The 22932-nt window shown below is 46.5% G+C and overlaps 1 protein-coding gene across 2 annotated transcripts; it reads right to left on the bottom strand.

Annotated features, from left to right (window-relative positions):
* Positions 1-171: 171 nt before the first annotated feature.
* Positions 172-22638, bottom strand: LOC144472774 (uncharacterized). Of its 2 annotated transcripts, none has more exons than XM_078186112.1 (2): positions 22544-22638; positions 172-1789 (listed from the first exon to the last, which is right to left on the bottom strand). In XM_078186112.1, the coding sequence occupies exon 2, from the start codon at positions 1786-1788 to the stop codon at positions 919-921; it is 870 nt and encodes a 289-aa protein (XP_078042238.1). In that variant the 5' UTR covers position 1789; positions 22544-22638; the 3' UTR covers positions 172-918. The 2 variants fall into 2 exon arrangements, with proteins under 2 accessions (XP_078042238.1, XP_078042237.1); XM_078186111.1 differs by lacking the exon at positions 22544-22638 and adding an exon at positions 20533-20855.
* Between the last annotated feature and the right edge of the window lie 294 nt (positions 22639-22932).

Raw genomic sequence — 22932 nt, 5'->3', positions numbered from 1 at the left:
ACACCCGCGGCCTCGAGTGCCTGTCTCTCCCTGTGGTCGTTACCTCGGGTCAGAGATTTTACCCTAGCAAAACCCTATGAAAGCTTCAATGGACGAAAAGTGTAAACCGATAGGATCTCTCCCCCTCCCAACCCAACCCACCCCCCCCCCTCCACCCATCTGTCTGCGCCGCGTTCTCCCTCTAGTTACCGTCAAGCAACGAGCAGATTCGAAGCGAAGTGTATGTTTTTGTCTTTTTGGTATTTTCGTTGAAGCAACAGCGAACCAGTCGGCATATCTAACAGAGCTCGGTTACTCTCTCTCTCTCTCTCTCTCTCTCTCTTTCTCTGTCTCTCTGTGCTCTCTCGAGCAGCTTTTCCGCGTTAGACTACCGCCGTGTATATCGAGAAAGAAGACTTCCACGGCCCTTGAACGAAACGAGCGGGCGCGTATCAAAAAGACTGTATGTGTATCGTTGCGTTATTTCGGCACCGGACTCCTCGGGCCGATCGTCGACGGATCGGATGACGATACTCGACCGACAGAGCGCAGAAGAAAAAAAAGACCATAGTCTAGTAACTTTCCCGGGACACGGACGAGGTCCCGGTCTCTATTTTTATCTAGCGACGGAGCGCGCGAGGGAAGATCCCGTTCCAGGGCGCCGCGACGGTACTACCAGATGCCCTAGCCGCTTGCTGAACTCCTAACCCGTTCAGTGGAGGTTCAGCATTTTCCTAGGTTAGAATGCCGAGTCGTGTTCCGCGGTCCCGTTAGTCGAAGCGTCGGAAGACGGTCGAGCGTCTGCGGGCATCGGGAGACGCGGGATGCTCCTCGGCCACGACACCCGGCTTCGACCGACACCGTGTGTATATAAGGTGTATAAGGTAGCGCGAACAAGTGCGAGAGCACGGTTCCACAGTCCAGAGTTAGAAAAGTAGCCTAGATCTTGGAGACGTATAGGGGTCGGTGTATCTGTTGTGGGTTGCCGTTCTGCTTGGAGTAGCGAGGGTTCTGCAGAAGCTCCCTGGTCTCGCTGGGCGAGCCTGGGCTGAGGCTGTTGGTGGTGGAGGTCTCGACGCGGTCGCTGATGATCTCCTCCTCCGTGATCTGCTCGAGATAGAGGGCCGACTGGACAGTCTGGTGATCCCCGTTGACGATGGGCGGCGGCGAGTATGCGGGCGGAGGACTTCTCGGCGGCGAGGCGGAGTCCTTCTCGTTCTCGGTCTCTATGGACGCGCTGGATGTGATCTGCTGCAGCTGTCTGGCTCTCTTGCCCTGTTTGGTGGTTAGCCCGCCTGTCTCCGCGTCCCTCTCCAGTCTGTGGCCCGACTTGGACCTGGTCAGCTGGCGCTGAACGTACTCGACCAGCTCGGTCTCCTCCTTCTTGGCGATCACGCGGTTCAGGATGATCAGGAACACGCCGATGAACACCGCGAACAGCCCGATGATCACCAGCTCGTTCAGCCAGCCCTTCGAGGACTTGGTGCCCCACTGCGTCATGTCGCCTGGCAACGATCCGCTCATCAGGAAGAAGGCTCCCAGCACCAGGAACACCACCCCGATGTGCAGCATCCCGATCGACGTGACCACCTTCGTGTCCAGCATCCCCTGGCCAGCTGCATGGCTAGAGTGGCCTGACTTATGGTGTCTCGAGTGATGGTCCAGGGAACCGGTGGACGCTCTCGGCGACGTCAACCCACTGTCACCCGATTGCGCGCTATAACGACGCTCACGGGCACGACGCTGCTCGTCCCGGCGCTTTCTCTGACGCTTGATGGCCAGCGCAGAGTGCAATCCAACCGCGTGCATCCTGCAACACCGGAAAGACAACCCTTGCTCAGTGAAACGCCCTCTACTACTCTCTACGAGCACTACTGACTCTTCCCGACAATTGTTTTCTTTTTTCGTTTTGTTTTGTTTTGTTTTTGTTTTTTTTCGTTTGCTTTTCATTGACTCTTCAACACTAGAACTACCAGACGGATTTTGATCAAGAATCCTATTATCTCTATCCCTTCTCTTTTGTTTTGTTTGTTTCTTTTATTTATTTGTTTTTTTTTGCAAGGTTAGATCTGTCGCTCCGACCGCTTGGTGCTTCTAGTGTCAACGAACAATACCCGGCCGATCCGGCCGGCTGTTCAACGACCGATTTTTTTTTTTTTTTAGCAGAGTTGTAATGTGATTGTTCTACATGCATATCAGGCTAGTCCGATTCTCTCTGAATCTACCGGCAAAGCGAGTTAATCTGATTTTGACTTTTCGAGTTCAATAATGCTCGTCTCCGTCGTGCGGAGTATTTCTCTCTCTCTCTCTCCCTCTCTCTCTCTCTTTCTCTCCCTCTCTCTCTCTCTTTCTTTTTTCTCGAAATTTAATTCGAGAACATTGGAATTCTAAAAGCTGTACAAGGTTCGCCGACAGGGTTCACAGGATGCACTGCGATAGAATCACGCGTTAATTGGCTACACACTAATGGATTACCAATGGTCTCTCCGCGTCGCTGTCCCTGGACCTGTGAACATTACTTCGTGCACGCCAATGGCCGCTCGGCTACCGAGCTGCTCTCGATTGGCTGACTACGGTGGTGGAGGGAGTGGTGGGCGTGGCTGGGAATCTAAGAGCAAGCGATCGGCGACGATCCGATCGGTCGGTGATGGTTCGCGATTCGATTGTTTCGCCGCGTTGCCAAGATCACGAACGATCGATCGATCGATCGATCGATCGATCTAAAGTTCACGTCGCATGCAGACTTTTCGGAATCGTCGAATCATTTCGAAACGGTGTCGAGACGCCGGCGACATTTTTGTGTGGTTCGATTACTGGGATCGGAACAGGATTCTCTAATTAAGTCTAAAGAATGTGCATCGGTGTGTAACCCTTTTCTCAAATGCCTCCGTACCCTTCTCGCATGCAAGATATCAAAATCAAAGCAACTAGTTGGTTCTACGTTCAACAAAACTGTAAACTCGTACCTGAAACGTTGAGCTGAAATTCCAAAACTAAGCAAACATCGCAGTGACTTTTGCACAGACCTTGCGCCAGCCGCGAGAACATTTTAACCCGTTGCGACACCGACCTCTCTAAACCCTTTCGATACGGTTCCGCGTTGTTCCAAATTACCCTGCGTTATTATTCGGAATAGTGTTTCTCTTTTCCAACTGCTCTGTTCTTTTGTCAATTTAATTGACGATCAATTGACAATCAATTTAATCTTGAATTTTTAATGCCGAATCTGTTTCGTAAATCCATTTAAAAAACGGAGTCTGGCCGTTTTTATCGCGTTTCGACGAATCCGCTTCGATCCGAGCGAATCAACCGGCACTGTGCACATGCGAAATATTTGGTGGACATGCTGAAGTACGTGCGCGCGAACGGTCTGCGTCCCCGTCTGCCTCTGCGAACATTTTCGAGAATATTCCCCCGTGTACGTGCAAACGTTCCATTCCCGATATTCTATAATTGCGAATATAAAATTGCCACAATGTGACAATCCTAACCTCCAATATTATTATAAAATACTTGTCAGAACCGCGTCCGATGCAGACGCGAGCATCTTCCGCGATTCACCGAACGGCGGGTAAAACTTTGAAGGGATCCGCCAACTTCGGACAACAATTTGCAATTGCTCGTCGTTCGCCAAGTTTAAAAATATCGAAAAAAATGTCAGAAGCGGCGTGTTCGATTAATCTCCGCGGCCGTTACGCTCTCCGTCGGTAAAACAGAGGGCTCTTTACCACGGCCCCGGTCGAGTGGGCGTGTTTGCGATGCCTTTTGTCCGCAGAAACTACCGAAACTGCTTTCCTTAGGGTAGGAAAAGTGGTCCATCGCTTGAAGAACCCTAAGAGTAGTGGCTTTTGTTGCCCGATCCAGCTTTCCGGCAGATTGTTTGCCTACTAGAGATGCTTTCAGACGGAGCGGGGCGCGCGGGTTGTCCTAGATCGCGCGGCCCTTCGACGTCGGGAGACCTCATGCGCCGACCCTACCAGACCGTTCGCCCTGTCTCCGTCGATTCCGAAATTGAAAAAAATCCAGTTACCGCGCGACCATGCCCGGCGTGTCGCAACGGCGTCGGCGCTGTCGCTGATAATGCAACGCGCGGAGGGGGGGAAAAAAAAAGAAAGAAGACTGGCACAACTCGACGCGCCGGTTATAATACGCCCGGGACACCGCCGCAACAGAGTAAAAAGCACTTTGAATATATCGATTCTGTGATGTCACATTGAATTATATATAATAACGTTAAGGCTGCTTTTAAGATCGCGGTCGCGCGTTTAAAAAGCTATTTGCGGGACGGTCTCCGCGTTTCAACTTCCGGCGAAATCGTTGACAACCCCGTCGCAGGACACGGTGTGCTTGCTCCGGAATTGTTCCTCGGCTTGCAAACAAAAATCCTCGCGGCTCGTTTTGTTTTTTTGTTTTTTTTTTTCGTTTCCTGTTTGTTGACAATCCGCCTGTCCGGTGTTTGTTTACAAGCCGAAGGACGTTCCGAGAGTATTTACTGTACACCGCCGCGGGAATTCGACGCGTACACGTAGACGCGCGTGCCGCTTCGAAATTTCAGTTCGAACGGCAACAAAATTGATTTCGAAGTTTCCCACGGCCGACCTTTCCGGCAAGCAATAACTCTCCTCGATGCATTTTTCCAACCGGCGAGCACGGCGTTGCTTCCCCCACTCTCCACCTCCCCTTGAAAGGGATTCCACTTTGCCGGGCGAGAAGTATGTGGCCTCATTCTCCGCGGGAAATCCCCTGGTATTGCCACTCTTTTAATGGCGGCTCGCGGCGATGCTTCTCTACGAAGGCTTCGACTTCGACTCCTGTACCTCTCGCGCGCGGATTCTTGCGGCTTATTGCGACACACGCCGAGAGAACACAGCCGAGTTCCGGTGTCGTTAATGAGAAATTACGATACACCGTGCTCGATTTCTACGGCCACGGTGTTGCGCGTCGCGGTAAATTTGAATTCCGAGAACCGCGAGACTGTTGGTCGTTCTCCATTTTTAATAGACGGATAATAGACGGAGAGACAAACGACGTCTAAACGATGTAATGGCGTAATTATTTACAGTGTTTTGCAGCTTTTACAGTGTTAAACCCTTGCGCTATAATAACGAGTCAGACTTGTGGCGAAGGTCTTATGCAAGCTCTACTAAATATGAATGTTATTAATCTCTCCCATGTCGAAGTAAAAATAAATTCTTCTGTTATCAAAGTATAGAAACGAAGGTAAATGAAGACAATATAGGAAAAGAATTGTCTGATCCTATTAGGAAAGTTATTAAGTACGAATAAGTGCTAAGCGTCACAGCATAAAAGAAGCGATAGAGCAAGGGATTAACTCTCTTAGTGCCGAGCAAAAGAGTCCTGTATATCCAAGCGAAATGTACGAAACTCGTTTGATATAGTTTGATAAGGTTTCGGGAAGATACTGCAAGAATTTTGTAAAATTTAACAATTACCAAATTCAAAAAGGGGGAAGAAATTAGAAATGAAATTCTTCTTTAATAAAAATAATAAGGAAACAATATTTTTGCAAGAGTAGCCAATAACGATATACCGTTCTTCGGCACTAAGAGAGTTAAGTAATCATTTATTTACTCGCGTATAGGGGTAAGATACTGTCCGATAAAAAATAAAATATAACAATAAAGTAAAAGGATATTATTACCGGACCGTGTATTTTACGTGCTTCCAGACAACTGTATTTGAAACTTACTAAATTCATTACAAAACGCGCAACTCTTGTCCCTTGTTGTAGATAAAGACCACGTTTATTTTGCATGAGAATCGGCAATCCAATCTTTACACCAAGCATGACAACACCGTTCTACTAAGGTCGGTAAATGCGATGTTCAAAGGCGTGGAAATAAAACAGCCTAACCTGTCAAATTAAAGGGATGATTAACGACGCGTCGGAGCCGCGCGTGATTTTTTCGAAAAACAGCTCGGCATTGTTCGCCGACTGCTCAAACGTGTAACGAGGTTTATGGGCGCTGGATGTAGGTCGAGCGGTGATACGAAAGGGTAAACTCCCGTCACGAGGCTGGACGAGGCACTGGTAGATAAGATTTCTATCGTCCACCCGGTATATTTGTCTTCTTCGATCGACGACACTGGAGATCCTTATCTCCAAAGGCTCTTCAGCACGGATCCTCCCGGCCTCTCTTCGCGTTGCAACGGATCATTTCTTTCAGCCGTAAACACTCTGGCAAAGCTGTGCCTTGCGCCCTCCATTGGCGTAGAGAACCGAATTTCAACGATTCCGAGTGCGAGAGCATCGGAATGTTTTGCATAGTTAAATTTGTTAATCGCGTGGGAGAGATCGAGGCCGGCGGAGTTATAGCGACGAGAACAATTAGCTGATTGGTTAGAGGGTGGGTTCCGAGGGGGGGGCAGGGGCAGAGGGGGGAGGGGGGAGAGATCAATTCAATGGAGATAAGAAATGCGTGGAGGAATTATGTGAATGGAAAAGGAGAACCCAGAAACGGAGAGACGCCGCTCGACGAAATTACAGCGCAGACGGATCAAATTGGCCTACTTCGACCGGCGATTACTCCCGCGACAAATCGTCGTAGAGTGATCACGATTTTTTTTCAATTAAATCTTGAAATCTTCGCTTTAAGGTAATCTTTCTGGATTATAAATTTGATTCGCCCTCGCGATCTTAACTCTTCAAACGCCAGACCATGTTTTGTCGTATTAAACGTTACAGAGTTTGACGAAATTCGTGGAGTACGTAACATTTTTCACAGAGACGCCGTTTACAGGGAAAGAAAGTTTGGTCTTTCTTCCTTAATTAAAAAAGAGAAAGAAACTCTGCTGCGATTTTTTTTCGCGAAGCTACAGCACCTTAAAGTGTCCCGCGCATTCGTGGCACGTAAAAGTTGAAAGGGTTGGACACGGGTCACTTCGTGAATCTGTAACTCGGCGAGAAAAAATCGCAGCCGAGTCAATCTTTTTTTAAATTAAAGGAAAAAGATCAAACTTCGTTTGGTTGTAAAAGTCATCGCTAAGAAAACATTTTCAGAGTCCGTGCGACTCGTCAAACTTGGCAATATTTAATATGACATACTTGACAATCCTCGATACGGTGACCTCGCGCTTAAGAAATTACATTGGCGAGGGAGCAATAAACTAAAAGTCTAAAGCATAGGACTTAAACTATAAACCCCAAACTTTAATTTAAAAAAAAAGTCGTCACTATTCTACGACAATTCGTCGCGAAGTAATCGTCGATCGAAGATATGCCAATTCTTCTGTATTATAATCTGTTCGAGCAGTACGTGTCAAGCCTGCCAACTATCAAACAATTTAGCCGGTGCTAACAAACAAAATGGTGCACACGGGATGCAGCAGGCTTTAAACCCCTTTACAGCCTGAGCACCCTGACAACGTTTCCTAGGGCTATGATTACCTATGCTTGTACTATCGCTACTATGGTTTCCTAGTCTATCGGTGTACTCGGTACCGATCGACGACAGAGCATTGTCTCCGTAACAGTGGCACGTAACAGTCTAGCTCAAGCCAGCTGCAAGCAGCCTAAACTGCAGCTAAGGCTCCAACCTATTTCTTTCTATGACTAGCCTACGCTTTGTCATGGGCTTACCAACTGCCACCAGGATGGTCCAACTCCGCGGTTGGCCATAGAGGGAGTTAAATAGCCTTGACTCCTGGACCTCGGGGGACCTTGGAGACGGCTCAGATTAATACTCCCGCGAGACACCTCTCTCCGGAATACTGTTTTAGGACTTGTTCTATCCGTTCTCCCAGACTGGGAACCTTCCGGGGCTCCGCGGACCATCGTGCGTGCCTCTGGGCGGATGGTTCCCGTACTGCATGGCTATGCAGTGGCCTGGGGGGACAATTACAAGAGTAGTAATTTGCATTAACAGAACCCGAGCGATCTAGTCGGATCAGCTCGCTCGCGGAGACCTGCTCGACGATGTCGAGAGTTTAAACGAAAATGACAAAAGATACGGAGAATATATTTTTGTCGAATCACGTTTCATCGGTAATTTACATAGAATACCCGGAGGGTGATTACAAATCCTCCGCTTCTGCGGGCGCTAAAAGAAAATAATATAATGAATAGAGGAGTTTGTAAACAGATTATAAATATAACGAAATAAATATAACGAAATTTAAACGAAAACGATAAACGACAATAAACGCAACTATAAACCATAGTCTAAATCGTTGGCAGTGCCAGAGGGGGAGTTTAGATAAAGAGAGACTTATTCTGAGACTTTGCTCAGCCTATGTTATTTCCAACCTACGTATTTCGATAGCATGTGATTAAATATCGATACGGTATCGGGCGTCGCCTGGCACAAAGCCGTAAGAATAATTAGTTAAAAAGCGAGGTACAAGCATTTCGACCGAAGGCATACATTCTCAATAAGCTCCATTGTCTAGATCCTCGGTGCTTTCTTCCCCTGCTCTCGAACATCCCAAATGTATTCCGTCCCCCAATTAAGGCTGGCTTTAATATTCTTTCGAGGCTCTCTCGTCGAATCAAATATTCAAGGGTTGTTCGTTATTAGAGCATGTAGATCGAGCCGGGGAATAAATTATCCGTGTCCGCGTGTTCCCAGGGGGTGAGGGGGCGCACGTTCCTTTCGCGACCAGCCGAATAATCGATCCAATTAGCAATGATACCCGGGCCTAATTGGACGATAATTCGTGGAAACACCTCGAGGATCCGGTGCCGCGTCCGAGGGCGCGTGTATTAAGGTCGTCGCAGGGGGGTTTTGCCCGTTAATTCCCTTCTTTATCGGCTAACGGCAGCGACGCGTCGCGTCACGGCGCCTGCCGTACTACACACCACGTTCACGCACCGGTGCATGTGCACGTGCACACATGACCTCGTTGCACGTACCGCACTATCCGACGCCGTCTATTTTGCGTTTGCGTTCCGCAAAGTGGGATGGGGATGGTTTATTGATCGCCATGCGAAGGAAACGATTCTGCGTCCCGCGCGTCGTAATCGCGATACCATGGCCGGAGTGTGTACCCGTACACGGCGTCCTCTGCGAGACGTCATTTCCGTTGTCTTTCGACGCGAGCCGCTTTCAACCGACGACCGTGTGTCCGGCCCTGTCCAGGGAGCACCGGGTTCCTCGACGCGGTCGGAACGAGCTCTATCGGCCGGCTAAGCTTCGACCCAGCTCGAGAAACGTCCGCGGTATTAGGGGATGATGGATTAGATTGCCTCTAGGAGGATCGCCGGCCCCTCGGAATTTTTCACGGGGCTGTCGGTCGTCGGAGAATTCTCAACTCTTTTCGACCGTGTGGTCGCCTCTCTCGGCTGTCTATTGCGGTTTTTGGAATGCGGATTGGTCGCGAAATGGCGGACATATTCGATCTAGAGGGCGAGTCCGGTTTCTGTAATTTCAAACTTCATTTCCCTTTCAAAATTTCGGGATTTTTTTCAGAGAAATTAGTGAAGAGAAAATTGCGATTTTAAAAGGAGATATGAATAGGTTCTTCAACTTTGTATTCCAATTTTTGTTAGCTAGTAATCGTGTCGTATGCCGAAGTTACTTCTAGTCAAGATCATCTTTTCCGCCGCTTTGAACTCCGCGACAATTTTCGATACCTTCGGCAATTTATTACCGCAAAAGAACATAGCCGAAAAATCCCAATTGCCTAGAGGAATGCAGACGCACCCTCTAGTATCGTAATCGAATTTTTGCCAACATCGAAACATTACAAAATGGCGGAGCCGCGTGAACGAAGAAGGCAGCGGAAACGATTCGAGTTTCGGGCTGATCTAAACTTCGCGAGAGTTTCGGGATCGTTTATTTCTTTTTTTCGCCGCTCGTCCCGTTTAATCTCGCTCCGCGGAATCTCCGATAGTCCCGTAGCATCTGGAGGAAATGCGCCATTGAATCGATTTATTGGCACAAAGTGTAACTGGGTTATTCGCTTTTAATCGATTCCCATCCCTCAATTTACGAGGCAAAGGAGCGTGAATTAAAAAAGAAAACAAAGAGGCCGCCGAGAGAGAGAGAGAGAGGGGGGAGAGAGCAAGATGGACTTTCAACTTTCTATTTAAAGCCGGTCGTTTCTGGGATCGACAAACAAGCCTGCCGATACACATAGTTCTCGCATCGGCGTCGAGTTTGCGACTTTGGATCGAGTTTGCTCCCGTCGAGATCGTTTCGAACTTCGTTCTCCAGAAATACGTCCGGCTAAACTCCGCGCGGCAACAGCAACAAAATTGCTCCGTATTTATAGACCGTTTTCCGACAGATTTAAACGTTAACAATTAATAGTTTATGCCGGCGGCTCGCCGTTAGAAACGGGATCGACGCGTGTTTTACGTTCGAGAGGATCTCGCCGAGGAGAACGCGCGTTTCGGGCGGGGGAGAACCGCGGATTTAGCGAGGAGAACGTGGCCGGCCGTTGTTCCGACGGAACAACGTGTTGAAAGGATAACGACGCTATGAATGGATTTAAACACATTGTCCCGTTATCTGGATCGCCGTTGCTCCCCGCGGAATAGGCCTCGTTTGCCTCGCTAATGTAATTAAAGATTAAACCAAACTTATAGAATGGAGACCACTGGCGTCGAACTACCGTGAAATCGGCTTTCGTGGTCAGGAGGCGCGAACGGGCGCCTATTTGTCAATAGCCACGCCCAGGAAACGCGCTGGAACCCGATTGCCACGGTCGCTGCCAAAAATCATACCAACTCGTCGGGCCTCGTTCCGACGTTCCTCTCGCCGAGCACGATTTTACATGGGAAATCGTCGCCGCTTATCCCGGCCGCCTCTCTCTCTCTCGTCCATCGTTGAGGGACAAAAATAATTACTGCAATTGAAAGCGAAGACTTCGGGCTCGAAAACGAGCCCAAGTAGGTCATCGCGCGATCCTTTTTTCCCGCGACGGTACAATAGGGTAAACCGCGAAGAATTTTCTAGGCGACGTTGGATCGAGAGAATTGTTGACCGAACGACCATCTTCACTCTCGCGGCCGTTCTCCCGTTCAACGTCGTTCAGGGAACAAAAATAATTAGCGCGATTGAAGGCAGAGATTCCAGGCTTGAAAACGAGGCCCAAGTAGGTCGTCGTACGATCTTCTTCCGCCGTGGTACAATAGGACGAACGTGGACAATTTTCGAGGCGACGTCCGATCGAACGTTTCATACTATTCTCGTTCCCCTGCTCGGTTTTCACCGTAGAAGCAACGCCAATGAAAAATCAATTAGCCGCGACGAGAGCAGAAATTTCAAGCTCTAAAACGAGCGTGGGTAGATTATTTAACGATTTTTCTTTTTAACGAGATTGCAATAGGTCAAACGTTTCGAAGTCTGCGACAACGTCCGAATCCACGGTTGTCGGCGAAAGCGGGAATCTTTACTAAACCGCAATTCTGGAGAAAGAAAATAATTTAGCAGACTCGAAAAAGTAGAAACTTCGGACTTCGAAACGCGGTTAGGTAGATCATTCTACGATTTGTTTTCACAAAGTTACTGCATCTCGAATATCGACTATCCACCCGTGGAAGATTTATTTCGAGAGGGGGAGGAGGGGGAGAACGAAAATCCGACCGCTCGAGGGATCTATAAAAAGCGAAGATTTGCATAAACATCCGCGACGAGGAGAGAGAAAAAAAAGTGGTCGAAGGGTCGTGAAAAGGTAGAACAGTGCAGGAAGTCTCGCGCGCGAGAGAGGTGCCGAAGGAAATCCGTTTTTAGCGCGGATAACAAACTGTCAGCGTTCCACGCAAATAGATCTGTTTATTTTTCCACGGGGCTCGGTGTTTTCCAACAGACAGAGCTTTTTACCTTGTTTCCACGAGCCATCCCCGGCCATTTCGACGGGCCTACGGCCAAGATGGCCGCGGCCGCCTCAAACCCGCGTTCATTCAGTCGCGCGGAAACTTTCATACTCTTAATGGACGCGGCTTGCCCGCCGTTTCACGGATCTTTGTTACTTGTTTTTAGTTTATTTTCGGGCTGGACGCCCGCCAACGCTTTATGCCTCGCGTGCGCACCTCTCAAAAAACAGACGCGCCCGCCTTCTGCCAGCGAGTTCAGAGCGATTCTCGCATAATCGGCCCGCCTCGGGAATTCCAAATAATTGCTCGGCTATTTTTAGCCGATTTATATGCAATTAAATTAGCCGGCACCCAACGGCGAACACGGTCTCGAACGAGCCGCCATTTTGTTCGCGTTCCGGATCGTTCGTCGCGGAAACATTCCTCCCGAAAAATTGCCAAATTAGTGTTGCAGCCTCGAAACGAGTCCGTCTCGCGTTCCATCGGGATCGAACACGTTCGCCAAACAATTCGCGGAACTGATACAGAGCTCCGGCGTTTTGGCCGGCCGGAATTAATTTATGGATGGCCCGGCGACGCGTGTAAGCTTCCCGTGTAAAATTCGATCGATTCTTGTTCGCCGGACGAAATCGTACGGACGCTAAACGCCGCGCTGCAACGAGACTGGAGTTCCACTTTGCTCGCGCGACAACGTATTTTTTGCGCGCGGAATTAAATCAAGCCCGCGCAATACCGAAATTCGTGCAACGAGATTCGAGCATATCCGGGCGAGACGGGTCTTCCGTCGCGCGTATATTCGACGGGAAAAACATATAAAATTCGTTCGAACTTTTCGCGGACACGGATAAAATGAAATCGCAAAATAAAAGGCGGCGTTTATCGCGCGCGGCGTCTAAACGAGCGCGGATCAATGTTCTACTTTGAATTACACCGGACCCGACACCGGTGTCTACACGGTATTCCGACAACAGACGGACGAGGGGCGGGCGGTGGGGGGCCGCCCTTCCGCGATAGACGTGTATCAGAGACACGTACGAGGCCCCGTGTATGCAGAGCAGTTAAAAGCGGCGGAGAGATACCGAAGTCGCGGGGAAGCTTTTATTACAAGGGGAAATATGTGTGCCGAACACTCGAGTTTCGACACCGGCTTTTAGGTTCGGTTTAGGGAAAGCTCGGCACGCGGCGTACTCCCGAAACCATTCCGCTTGCTGGCAAACAATCGCGGAGCGAATACGTTCCAGCGAAAACCTGGCCGCGTACTTTTCCAGGTTTCGCTCGCTTAGAAATTTATTTGAACCACGATCCGACTAAAAAGACCGAAGAGAGCGGTGTCGGACTAGGACAAGACTCCTGGACAAATGCTACGAGATTTATCATGGAAAACGAGATTCGTTTAATATCGTCGCACAGCGAGACATTCGAGAGACGAGTCGCTGACGATCTATTTATACTAATGCCTCGCTATAATGTCCCTATACAGACGCAGGAACACTCGGTGGTATAGAAGCACGGATAGAAACGCTCCGCTCTGATTGGTTGACGATTTACTGCTGAGATACGTTTCATTGTGGATTGGATGCGCATTAAAACGGCAAGGATAAAAGTGTTTTACAATGAGGACTATGCCGAGCCATTATCGGATTAGCTTCTCGAAGAATACAAAGGGTCCGGCTGAGCATGGGGAAAAAGACACCGGCTGGAACGCGTTGGCGCGAAAATACCCCTCAGCGAAGTGCTTTGGTCAGTGGAGGCTTTGGTAACCAGGTATCGTCATCGTGTACCCGCGCTGGCAGGAATTGTCGCGGAATGCAGACGCTCGTTAGGGAATGAAAACGGACCTGGACGAGCACTTTTATCCTGTCATAAAACGGATCGGGCTTTACGGCTACCTGGTGGCAGCCCCGTGACGAAGATGCGATAAATTTTGGTCCGAGGAACGCTGGACTTATAGCAATACTTATAATGCTGGACTTATGGCAATATAGTAATATAATATAGTAATTATATGTAAAAATTTATTAACGTTTTGCAAACCGTACGACCTGGACGTTGACTACTCGGCGCAGAAATTGCGTTTATCACCCTTTATATTATACGCCTTAATAACCGAGTGAGATATAATAATAATATTCGATTTACATGAGTTAGCGGACATGGAGGAACACGTCTCCTCAGAGGGGACATTCTTCGGGTGATATGCTGGAATTACGATGTCCCCCGAGAGAAAGGACAATGGAGCACAAAGGGTTGCCGTTATTATTTATTTACCGGCCAGCAGACCCTTCTAGGTAGCACGAAATAAAATACAGATACATCCGGATGGAATTTTGTGTGGAGGCTTTGCCGGCAATGGAATTGATTCGGTGAAATAGGCTAGCTCGCGATGGAGATATGTTAATTCCGTGATATTTGGAGAACCCATTATCGCCCGCGGCCGCACGCGACCGAAAATTCGCGTGCTCGTTCTGCTCGGACTTCTTTTCTGGCTCGAGACACAACAAGCGGTCGTGCACCTACGAGACGATTAAAAAAAAGAGAGAGAGAGAGAGGAGGGCCGTTGCCGAGTGCCGGTGGCAGGGATTTCGCCCTCGACAGCCTCGCGAGAACTCGCGGGCTTAAGTGTAACAAATTAGAGCAAGTACAGGGTGGTCCATTTAAAAATTGGAATTTCATTTTGCTATAAAAAAAAACGGCTTAATATTTTTCATTGGTTGAACATTTATTCAAAAGGTTGTTTCATGACATTTATTTATGAAATATGATTTCGGTCAAATGACCACCATGGCTGACTTGACAGTAGTCCACCCGGTCCACCCAATTTTTGAGTACATTTTCGATGGTTACAGGCATAATCGCACCAATAGCAGCATCAATTTCGACCTTGAGGTCTTGAATTGTTACTGGATTGTTGGCGTAACATTTATCTTTTACGGCTCCCCAAAGATAATAATCCAATGGCGTCAAATCGCAGCTTCTTGGTGGCCAATTCACATCAGCATTTCTGCTAATTATCCGATTTCCGAAGACTGGTCGCAAAACATCGATTGTGGCGTTCGCTGTGTTACACGTAGCACCGTCCTGTTGAAACCAAATATCGTCCAAGTCTTCATCTTCAATTTGTTCGAAGAACCAATCGTTCAACATTGCGCGGTAGCGCTCGCCATTGACGGTTACGGCTATTCCTTCTTCATTGCAGCAGCAATATTTTCAGTTGAGCGCACTGGACGAGTACGTACACGAGTTGGTTTATCCACCAACATTCCAGTTTCACGAACTCGCTTTACGAATTGATCCACATATTGAGTTCTTGGCACATTTTTTTTTTTAAATTTTGTCTTCAGATTTCTCACAGTTTGAGTTGAAGACTCACCACTTTGGAAATAAGTTTTTAATATTTCCCAACTTTCTTGAAGCGAATAGCGACCCATTTCGTAAATTTCAGAGGGTATGCAAATATCTGCCACTTTCCGAACGACGATTGGTTGTTTCTAAAGCCAAATAAGTGATAGTTCAAATTCCAAACACTAGATGGACCACCCTTTACAACGGCGTAGAACGTGCACGGGACTCGAGGATCGCCCGAGTCTCGAGCCTCGGAATCGTGGGACTTCAATCTTTCGTAACTCTGCGGAGAGGAATGGAACGACACGGGCCTGCCCAGGCTCGTTCCAAAGGGCGAAGACTCTAGTTTCCCGTGCTGGAAGTTGATTTTTTTTCTGAAGCGCTCTCGCGCTGCGAGGATAAATGGAAATAGGGACGGAGAGGTGGTCGAGTGGCTCCTCGAACGCCGACGACGAGCCGTAGGATTCGAACGGCGTGACGGAGCGTCGGGAAAAAATCCTAGATCGGATTTAGAGTGCTCGTTTCGTAGGCGAGACTTTCATCTTCGAATTCGTGCTGGTCGGACTGCGGTGAAAAATTGTTGGCGCTTCGCGGACACGTTGAAACGCGTCGAGGAAACCGGCTCGTTTTCATAGTCCGGCCGACGTCGCGCTTCGCGCACGAAGCGTAACCAGGCACGAAGGAGAAATCGGCCATCGAATTTCAAGACGCCATTTTATAAAGGGGAAACGTCGATCTTCGAAAAATCGCGTTGACTCGAGTCGAAGAAAACATTTTTGGCGATCCACGGAAACGTATGTATCTTCGCGAGCCGATTTTACTTGGACAGAGCGGTGCGACGAATAAATAATTAAAAAAATCACCAACGGAATTTGTTGAACCGTTTACAAAGGCGAGGCTTTAATCTTGAAATTCGTGGTAGTCGAGGATCGGGGAGAAAAAAAAGAAATTGGTTCAGCTTCGTGGAAGCGATTGAAACCGTGTGCTCTGCATAGAATAGTTTTGGGAAAAGAGCGCTCGCAAAACTTTTATATGAATTTTGCCCCCCCCCCCGTCGCCTACTCCGACGCCTGTTCCCCCTGCCCTCCCCCCTCCCCTCTTCCCCCGCGGCCTCGTCGGAAAGACGGAAACGTCTGCAGCATGAAATGCAATTTCATCCCCGGATTGCATCGCGATCGCTGTTTCAATCGTTATTAAATAACGACGGCCGCGAAGGGCGCGCGTGTTTCCCTCGTTCCGGAAAAATTGAGACCGTTAAAACCGGTACAAATCGGCGTACGATAAATCGTAACGGGGTGCTCTCGTGTTACCGGTTGAATCGTCACAGCCCAAGGACACCGGCTTTAACGGTCTCGCGCGACAAACGTCATAATTGCCGGAGACCATGCGAGCATAATCTTTCGGGGTCGAATTCGCTGGAAAATATGCGAACGAACCCTGCCCAATACCGGGGCAAGCAAATTACCGGCAGGCAAATGTTAATTAAACTTCGTTATACTTCGCTAATTTGCCGGAAGAATTCTAATCGCTACCCTCGACCCTGTCTTTAAATTTATTGTGAAAGTTGTTTCGTCGTTAACCGCGTTATTAGATATAACCGTGGCCGTGCGATGCGCGGCCGTTTAATTAATGAAAAAAAGTCGCGTCGCAGCGCGATGGAGAATTAAACGAGAATGATTTCAACCGAGGAAAAATTCGTCAACGATTCGTCGAGAACTGTCGGTAACGTCGATCGAAAATAATCGGGATTTGGTATCGGGTGTGCTGTCATAATCCGAAGATCCACGTTTCGCTTGAAACAAACATGTTGCTGCTCAACGACCCGAATAAACCAGAATAAATATGTTGCAGAAGCGTCTGAAGATAAAACGTAGGGGAAGTATTTTTGTCGTAAAATATAAAATTCTTTAACGACGCGTGTACACGTCGTCCGCAGTTGAGAGGTTAATCCGGAAGTCCCGAAAGTGTTTTCGTATTCGTCCGGCCCGCGAAATAATGTTGTCTAACCTGTTGCGAGGGGAGCCGCGAGCCGTAATACGTTACATAGAAACGGAGCTTACAGGCGAATTCGACCTCCATTCGATCCGCGGGATGGTGTAACGGGGACGTTGCACGAGAATTCGGGACTATCGCTGACCTAACCTCGCGTCGAATCTCTCGTAAATTCGTCGGTTCTCCTGTACGTCGAACAAAACCGACGTTATACTATTATTTATAGAGTGCACCTGGCAATAATTTTGCACTGTTTTCAAGAGCGCAGTTACTCGGGACGAACGCCGAGATTTAGAAGAGTTCGAGGGTGTTTGTCTTGCTGTCTGGCGAGTAATAAAACTTCTAATAAAAATAATATGTTAGAAAGCAGCGAACCATTGACGAACAAATATGGAAAATAAATAAAGTATTTGGTAAATATATTTTTTAAGGTTACATCGCGATGATGTTTTCATCGCTTTCTCTGTTTAAAAAATATTGTTAATAACCACCATTCAAACTTTACATTTTTAAATTGAGTAGAAATATATTGAAAAGTGGTAAACGGATTAAAATCAAAGAAGTCATGTCTCAACTATTTTTAATTCGATTCATCGGAATTTTAGATATTCGATCCAGGAAATCCCAATCTCCTCGGCTAATTTTTCATCCCTCGTTCCTAATTACTCTCCACAAAATTTCAACATTGAATCTAGAAAATTTTAATTACCTGTACTATCTTATTTTCTTGACTAGCTTTTAATAGAGACTCGCTGAGATCCCTAGTTTAGATCTAGGAAATCTCATTATTATTCTATTCTATTTCATCAGTCTATTCTGTATTATTATTCTATCCTATTTTATCAGTCTACTCTGTATTATTATTCTATTCTGTTTTATTATTCTATTCTATTTTATCCATATCCCATTTTTAATTCGTCTGCTAGAGATTTAATCACTAAATTTAAGAAATTCCACTTCCTGCTTCTGCTTTTCTATTGTTGATTAACTCCAAGTTCGAGAACTCGAGATAAAAGCGTTAGATCGTACTACTGCAAGCTCCAACATCGTTATATAATTTTTTAAATGTTACACACCTTTCGCGATTAATAAACTAAACATAACAAAAATATTTAAAGCCGAATGACCGGTCGGTAAAGTGTTAATTAAACGTTAGAGAAATTACGCGGATATTTATATCGTTTCGATGAGTCAACATTGACTCAATTATATTTTACAATTACTAAATAACTATATTTTCAAATTCTATAAATGTAGATTTACACTGATTTACATCCAGTCTATCCATTTCCATCGTGAATGCACCAAAGCTGCAGTCTATTAATAACGCTTCCTATTCACCGCGGATAAATTCGTCGTATTTTGTCGGATAAATTAGAAATCGTGATTCACGATATTTATTACAATCACCAAGGTATGCAGGGGAGGGGGTGTCGTCAGGCACCGCTGGCCTGAAAAATTGCACAGCCGATGGCTGCGGTCTTCTACGTTCGAACTAATCAGCCGCGGCGGTTCGCCTATGAATCATATCTGTGCAAGCCAGTCGGACAAATCCATAACGCTTTCGCAGAATCTAACCTCCACCGTGAAACATATAGATAAGGGTATCAACGCGAGCCATGGTCTCGAAGTTCGCGGAAAATCTCGACCACGTACAAGGAACCGAGCGCGTGACAAATTAGAACCTAGCCACTCCGCTTCTATTTCGCGGTGCCTGTCCTTTAGGGTAAATATTAGGTTGGCGCATATAAAAAAATTTTATGCACACGGTGGATTATTTGGAAGATCGTATATAAAACTGTGTATCTGTTTTCGAAAGCTGTTTATTTAATCGGAATATGCGATTCGCTTCGATGTACTTTCCCCAACGAGATTCGAATGCACAAATAATTGTCTTGATGAAATTCTGATCCGTAGAATCAATAAACTCTGATATGGAATTTCTCACACTGTCTTCGTTTTCATAACGTTCAGCCCATAAAAAGCTACGTATACGTCGTAGGAAACAATTGCGAAATTAGACGAACTGAAATATGAAATTTTGCAGCGACCAGCTTATTTCGTTGGACCTTTATTCGACCGACTTTTATTATTTTGAACGTTTAGTACAGTTTTTACAGGTTAAACGGTACGTAAACGAATACAATCTGAAAAATTCCATGACAGAGTTTATCGAAAGATTAGAATTTCTTTAACCCCTTGACGTACCACTTTTTTCGTGGTTACAATAGTAAGTACCATTTTGGTTATAATAATTTTTTAGTAGAAAAAGAAAATTTATACTTATTGCGTCCCTACGCTTTCTAGGGTGATGAAATATTGATTGCAAGAGAACATAATGTTAATCCGATTTGAAAGAAAAGAATAACAGCCATACTTAACAGGATATTAACAGAAATCTCGGTCACGAGTCTGACCCGTTAAAATACGGCGACGGGTTAAGACATCTATGCAATAAAATCTCCTTGGAAAAAATGTGTCGAAGCAAATGGAGCATATTTTGATTAAATAACTTTTTTACATATTCATCGAAAAATTGGACGTTTCGCACGCACCAACCTGATGGAACAGCGACACCGGCCTAACGTAGCCACGATCTACGACTACTCGTAATCTCCTATCTGAGAAAACTGGACCTGGTTGAACCCGGAGGTTCGCAGTACGCGGCTGGCACGAATAAGTCGCAGCCTATTTTCTCGCGAACCGCGACGGCTATCGACTTCCATCTCGTTACCAATTAGACAGGGGGTACCGTACGCCGATTGTTTTCCGTGCGAGAAATTGTTCTAAGATGGTCGCCAAGGCACCGGAGGAACCCCCACTCCACGGTAATTCGAAAGAAAACTCTGCGCTAATCTTCCCTGCCGATAATTGAACAATTCGAACACCGTTCGACGAGCAAATTCGCTGGATGCGAATTTTCGGGTATTGTATCGTTTCCGCGGAATCGCGAACGGATGAATCGCGAGCGGAGTCCCCCGCGGAGACAGATAGTGACAGGTATAAATAAATGCTGCTCGGTCATAAAACCCAAACAAACCGTGCCGAAGGCCGGGGAACCAAAATAAATCTGCCCGAAAGCGATTGATCGCCGCAACTGCGTCGCAGGCCACGTACGAAACAACCCTCGGAGGGTCTGGTCTAGAAAAACGACCGACCGTCGTAGGAAACGGTTGCCAAACGATCCACAGGTAACCGGAGCCCACCCTCGAGCCGCCTCGCGTCCAAGGAAAAAACCGATAGAACCGTCCCCGAAAAAGAACCGTGCCCGAGAAACCCCATGATCGCACGCCTAGCCGAGCAATTACCCATCCCCCCGAACCCCGAGGAACCCTCTCTAGAAAGTCTAGCCACTAAGCGCCTAATCTCGCCTCTTCGGGTCCGTGAGGGGGAGAGAAATCTGCAAGGAGAAACTAGGCGGACGCGTCCGCGACACGTACCTGACAGGTTTTTGTCGAGCTTCAGACGTTGACGGAAGGGGTGTAACGGTGTGTCAGCGCTCACGCCATGGAGCCTCCGGCGATCTACGTCGATCCTTTGACCCCTCGATCCGGAACTGGTCCGCGGTCACTTACATTTTTAATCGGACGACCGACCGGGCGACACTTTTGCGGATTTAACGTGTCACGCTCGTTGCGGAGTTCGTTCTTTTCTTTATCGTTTGTTTTGTTTCTTCGAACGGGCGAGCCAGTTGCGGACACTTCGGCTATAACTATAGCTGGCTAACTTGTTTAGGGGATCGGCGGAGACACTCCTGCACGGAAGCTCGTCGACGAGTAAAAGCTTCGGCTCCAGCGCAGCCAGGACGCGCCTTCGACGCGAATCTGCGCAAACTCGGACCATTCGCTGGCACACTCCCCCGTTTCGCCGAGCTTAGGGTTTTCCCGACGTACCTGCGAGCTTTTATGGTTGCGACGGGAAGGGACGCGACGCAAAGGATTCGACGGACGGAGCCGGCTCGCGACGAATATCTCTATCGCTGTTCGTATCGGACGAGCTCTGCATGATCAACGAACGATCGTTTCGATGGCTGTAATCGCTCGATTAACCCTTTGCACTCGAGCGGTACACTCTAAGGCACCACTAAAATTATTCTATTTTATTCCAAAATAAGTTTTGCAACGATAAGGTTTAGATTTAACAAATTGTCAAGTAGTAAAACTGTTTGTAGGAGTCACACGAATAAATGTTGTATGCATAAAAATTTATTTTGTTAAATAGAATGGAAATACCACGAACCGGAAAAATTATTTCAAATTTACAGTTAAAATGGCTCCGAGTGCAAAGGGTTAAGTGTCACGAGTTATTAGAAACGATCGAGGATGCGCGTAATCGTCTGCTTTGTTCGCGAATGCGATTCATTTATTCGAAATTCCTTGTGATTTGTCACAATACTGTAACAACGATGTTGCAATCGATAATTAACGTTGCCGGTATCGATGCGATAATATTGTTGTAAATTAATGACGTTTCTTTTTAGTATTCGACCAACTTGATAATATTTGCGAATAGATAATTAATAGCATTCACTTTTGGGGCTGATATAAATTATTAGCAATTCCTTTTAGCAGTCGATTAAATTGGTAATAAAATTCACTTTAGGTTGATTGCATCATTTTGTAATATCGTAACGAGAACAGTATATTGTGATAAATTATTCGGTTTTGGATTATATATTTTACGAGATTCTGTTAATCTCTATTCTCTTCGTGTAACAAATACTTATAATAAACACCCACACGTGAGAGCACCCATATACCACGGTCATCCCTTGGGTGTTATAATTCCCACCATCATGGATAAAGTATATATACTATGTATATGTATATATATCTATATTATTTTGCTGACTTTATGGCACGGTGGTAAACACTATATCGACGATAGTTACGCGTTCATTACGATCCTACGGTGTCTAAACACATTTTTACTCGTTTCAAAAATTAACCAAAATAATTCACTAACTTAAGAAGTTTCCTCGATCGAATTTTACTTGTATCGTCGATATTTACAGAAACAATGTTCTATTTTTTAGATCGATAAAGATATTTCAAAACAACGAGACATTGAATTAAATTCAAATTACAGTACATCGAATAGCAATCCATAAACTATCGATACATGTATTCGTAGTTGAACCAATCGAATATAACTATCGATATGTAAACCATCGAAATACCATAGACCGAAAGAACAGAACCTAAGGTGTATAACATGGATAGGGGTGAAAGACATGCGCAAGGCATGGGAAAACAATGCCGCCAATTTCTCCCTTTTTTCAAAATCTAATTTCAGACATCCAGAACTATGAGTCATTGATAGAGAAATGTGCCGTTTAATTCGTGGATGAGTAATTGAAAATATCGTGTAAAAAAGGCACCAATCGACGACAACGTAAAATATAATTAATTAACGTATTAGTTAATCAAACTTCAAAGAGCAGTTACTTACTTTTCGTAATGTTGTCAGTTGTTCTTGTATAAAACATCGACGCGGCGGATCCTCCTGAACAAGTGGTATAGCCTTAGTTTAACTTTATACGTTCTAATTTTGCTATAATTAATATTTCTAATCGAGCATACACTGTAAATATCTGAGCGACTGTGACGACTCTCGTGACAAAACCTGAAAGCTCCTTACCAGGTCTGTACAGCGAAAATTGTTGCTGTGACAAAACGTTGGAACTGTTAGCCAAATATCGATCGAAATGCTTACCCCGTTGGTGATGCGGTTAACAATTTCAGCGTTTTGCCACTGGACCAGTTGGCGCTGTACGGACCTGATAAGAAGCTTCCAGGTTTCGCTAAAAGATGCGCCACAATCGCACACAGATTTACAAA

The sequence above is a fragment of the Augochlora pura genome, chromosome 7 (assembly GCF_028453695.1).
Source record: "Augochlora pura isolate Apur16 chromosome 7, APUR_v2.2.1, whole genome shotgun sequence".
Classification (NCBI taxonomy): domain Eukaryota; kingdom Metazoa; phylum Arthropoda; class Insecta; order Hymenoptera; family Halictidae; genus Augochlora; species Augochlora pura.
This window is presented reverse-complemented; position numbering and strand designations above follow the sequence as displayed.

What these genes read in the sequence shown, in the direction of transcription:
- LOC144472774 (XM_078186112.1), bottom strand. Translation starts at nt 1,788, where the DNA reads ATGCACGCGGTTGGATTGCACTCTGCGCTGGCCATCAAGCGTCAGAGA.